This window comes from Hippocampus comes, unplaced genomic scaffold (assembly GCF_001891065.2).
Source record: "Hippocampus comes isolate QL1 unplaced genomic scaffold, H_comes_QL1_v1.1 scaffold367, whole genome shotgun sequence".
In the NCBI taxonomy this organism is placed as follows: Eukaryota; Metazoa; Chordata; class Actinopteri; order Syngnathiformes; family Syngnathidae; genus Hippocampus; species Hippocampus comes.
The window spans coordinates 1,383,470-1,387,553 of record NW_017805741.1 but is presented as its reverse complement, the minus strand read 5'-3'; the positions used below and the strand labels follow the sequence as shown (position 1 = coordinate 1,387,553).

Genomic DNA, 4,084 nt, shown 5'->3' with positions numbered 1-4,084 from the left:
GCCGTGAAAAGGAGCAACGCGGTCAAAACGCGGCTCAACGTCCCGTCGGAATAGCTCCGGAATCGGGCGTGGCGGAACGACAGGCTGGCAAAAAGTCCTCCCGTCGGCGAGGCGGGCGAGATTTTGGAGCGAGACGCGCCGACGCCAAACGGGCGACAAAAGCGAAGGAGCTCACCTCTGTTGATCTCGATAATTTCTTCCTGGGCGAGAGGACAGTCACCCCCCAAGCCTCCGGAGCCCATCACTCCGCCGAGGACGTTTCCCAAGAGCCTTTGCGGCGAGGCGGTGGCCATGGCCAGGGCGTCGGGCTTGCAGTAGTTGGGCGAGCCCGGCTGAGGCGCCCTGGGAATGTGTTTGTTCTTCTTTTTGGGCAACTTCTGTTTGGCCATGGCCAGCGAGTAGTACATGCCGAAGTTGTTGACGATGACGGGGACGGGCATGGCGATGGTCAGCACGCCGGCCAGGGCGCACAGGGCCCCCACCAGCATCCCGGACCAGGTCTCCGGGTACATGTCCCCGTAGCCCAGCGTGGTCATGGTCACCACGGCCCACCAGAAGCCGATGGGGATGTTCTTGAAGTTGGTGTGGGCGTTGGCCGCCGGGTCGTCCGGGTGGGCGCCGATCCTCTCGGCGTAGTAGATCATGGTGGCGAAGATGAGCACGCCCAGCGCCAGGAAGATGATCAGCAGGAGGAATTCGTTGGTGCTGGCGCGCAGGGTGTGGCCCAGCACGCGCAGACCCACAAAGTGACGGGTCAGCTTGAAGATTCGCAGGATGCGCACGAATCGCACCACCCGCAGGAATCCCAGCACGTCCTTGGCGGCTTTGGAGGAGAGCCCGCTCAAGCCCACCTCCAGGTAGAAGGGCAGGATGGCCACAAAGTCGATGATGTTGAGGGTGCTCTTGAAGAACTCCACCTTGTCGGGGCAGAAGATGACTCGCAGCAGGACCTCGATGGTGAACCAGATGACGCACACGCCCTCCACGTACGTCAGCCAGCTGTCCGTCACCACCTCGTAGACGATCTCCTCGCGCGTCAGGTTGCCCACCGTCACGTTCTCCGTCTTGTTCAGGATGGTGTTGAAGGCCTCGTGCGTCTCCATGCAGAACGTGGAGATGGAGATGAGGATGAAGAAGAGGGAGCCGAACGCCACGTACTGCAAAGAGAAACCGGCGAGGCGTCAGTGGGCGGTGGCGATCGTTCACGAGAAGGACGAAATGGAAAGGAGACGGAAGCGCGACGTCGAAGGGGTCACCGCGCCCTCGGCCAAACGCACGCAATGCCCGAGCGGTGGGCATCGCTGGCCAGCTTTCAGACTTGAGCGAGACTGGATTTTTTTTTTCGGTTTGTTGTGGTACTAAACGAGTCCCGCTCCGTGCAACGGCGCTTTGTACACGGCGCCGGCTGTTTTCACGAACTCCAGAAATACGCTCGAAATGAGCATAAGATGCCACTCGGCTTGACTGCGTTCCTACATTTGATTAGCGCAGCTGAGCCTCTGTCAAGTATCCCGCGAGTTGATTTCTGCAGGCACGCAGACTTCCGCCGTGACTGGTGAAGGCAATTTTCTGCGTCAACTGCGAGTGCACTTCCGACGTGCGCCCGAGCAATCGCCGATGAATCAATTTCATTGTGTGCGAGGTTAGCGCGCCATCTTTCCCCCGGTGCAGTCCGTTTCCAGTGGGGCCGCGGTGTGCGTGCGTGCGTGTGCGTGCGTGTGTATTTATAGATGCGCTATACTTTGTGTTTCATCAAATAAATAATAAAACAGACATGGCCCGGAGCGCAAAAAGAGGAAGGTAATTCAGACTTAAGTGCAGCCCATATATCCCGTTCGGGAGCCTGAGTGCCTTCCGCGTATTGTGCGGGCCACCGCGTCCTCTTATGCAAACTTCCTTCAAAGAGCCCGAAGCCATTTCGGTGGCGTCCATCGGAAACGCCATCGACGTTTATTCATAGAAGCCCTGAGCTAACGCCGAGCCCAAAAGAGAGTCCCGCAGTCAAGGGTGGCCCGCAGGCGCATACGGAGGAGGCCATTCAAAAGGCCGCATTCAAATCCTCCACTTTTTGTCAGCCAAAGAATTCTGCTTCCTTTTTGCCTCTCCGTCTCTTTTCCTGTAGCTCTTTTCTCCTCTGCCATGTCTGACCTACTTTCTCAGATTGCTGCAGTGCCCCCCCCCACCCTCAATCGCCCAAACGCACACAGGCAGGCAGAGCTTCTCAATCAGCCTCCTCCCACCCACCGCTAGCCCCGTGCCGGTGTGTCTCGGGGAAGCGGGATAGCACCAGCGGGACCCGCCGCTCATTGCGCATCCTCGTTGGTTGGGAATGACACACGTGCAAGTGAGGGCGCGCAGAAGGAAAAGAAGAACAAGTGTGACCCGCCAGCGCGATATCGTGGCATCTTCCTCTGATGACGCGAGCGATGGAAGCCGGACGGCCACGTGTCACCTTGCCGCAAGTGGCACAAACAATAGGGACCTTGACTAACCGCCTCCTATGAGATCTTTTCTTTTTGTCGGCTAAAAGTTGTACGCGGTTGCTGTCGGGCAAAAAGAATTGCTTTTTTTTCATAAATGGACACGATGGATCCGTGCCAATGTTGTGGAACTCATTCAAGGTGTTGAAAATAGCTTCCAAAGCAATCCGTCAACTGTTCTCTTGTGACTTTCCGCGCCAAGTTGTAAAACGCCGCCCAACGCCACAGGCCCATTCAACTGCTTGGTCAGCTGGGAGCTTTATTCCTCATGGCTCCAAGACCCGGTCGGCAAGATCTTTTCCAATATGCCCGCGGCGCCACATCAGTCCAGATGCGTCGCTGTGACTTTGGAGCCTCATCTTTTGGCTCACCGTTGATTCGGTGATCTCTCAGTGGTACAACGACCCCCCGCCCTGTTGCGTTTGCATCCCAATTTTGCAGAAAATGACACAAACGAGAAAAAGAGCAAAGCGTTTGAAAGGCAACGTGCGCATGACTGCGTCTGCGTCAACTCTTGCCGCAACACCCTCGGACACCAGCGCCGCCAATGCTATTAATATCCGGACAAATAAAACAAAAAGAAGCGCCCGAAATAACACAGCGTTCTGCTCATGACAGAGAGTTACTTTTTTGTCCCGAATCCCACTGAATTCTCAGGAGGGCAGGCTCAACGCAAGCACAAAGGAGAGGAGAGGGGGGGGGGGGGAAAAGAAGAAAAGAAAAAGCAGCGGCCAAGCTACAGAAACACACAAAAGAGAACCGCGTGGCAAGGCTACAGTCGCATCTTCTCTGTCGGCTATGCAAGTGGAGGCGGAGACGGGGGGCTGGGGTTCATGTGAGACCGGACCACGCTTTCGTGGAGATGCATGAAGGTCAAAGTTGACGGGGAAAAAAACGCGGGAATGGAACCCCGCCTCCAAAAATGTCAATGTGCAAACTCAAGACTTGGGAGGATGGCGATGGCTGTCCCAAGTGGAGTGGCTTCGATTTCTTTGAACCGAAGGCACTCGAGATAAACGCTACCACCATCGAGGCTGCGTTCGTTTGTTTTCAAACGGCCATGGCGGTGAGCTTGGGTGAGAATTTTGGCCAACACGGTGGCCAATTTGAGCCGAGTTTGACTTGCTACGGCGTCAACTGTTTGCGGCGGGTGTTTGGTTGGACGTTTTCAGCAAAAGTCAAGCGGACGCCACCTTTGGAAGAATGCAACAACGTGTCACGCGGAACCGGTCGTTTCTTCAGAATGAACGCTTGGAAGGATTCAGGCTGGTTCATTAGAAGAAAAAAAAAAGATTTTCTGGTTCAAAACGGTTTTCGTGTCGCGGGATGTGATCACAAAGGCGCCGCTGCAGTGGAGGACGTGCACGCTCACGTCGGCGACCGAAACAAAGTCATCTCCCGGACAAAACGCCAGCCAGACAAACGACAGTCGAGCGGTCAACCCCTCTTCTCTTTCTCTCACACATACACACACACACACACACACACACCGTGCCGCATTGAGGGGATGTCGACAAAAAGAATTTTGGAGGACGACGATAAAAAGGAGGAGTTGCAATGTGTCATACTTATTTATCTCCTATTCACCCCCCCCGGCCCCCCCT

At 55.8% G+C, this 4,084-nt stretch overlaps 1 protein-coding gene across 2 annotated transcripts in view; it reads right to left on the bottom strand.

The window, feature by feature from the left end:
• The window catches only part of LOC109523968 (potassium voltage-gated channel subfamily C member 1-like), a 39,590-nt gene that overhangs the window by 5,067 nt on the left and 30,439 nt on the right, over nt 1-4,084 (bottom strand). For both annotated transcript variants that reach the window (XM_019883500.1, XM_019883501.1), the window contains exon 3: nt 553-1,157. In XM_019883500.1, the coding sequence (XP_019739059.1) occupies nt 553-1,157 (605 nt within the window). The remainder of the gene's footprint in view (nt 1-552; nt 1,158-4,084) is intronic.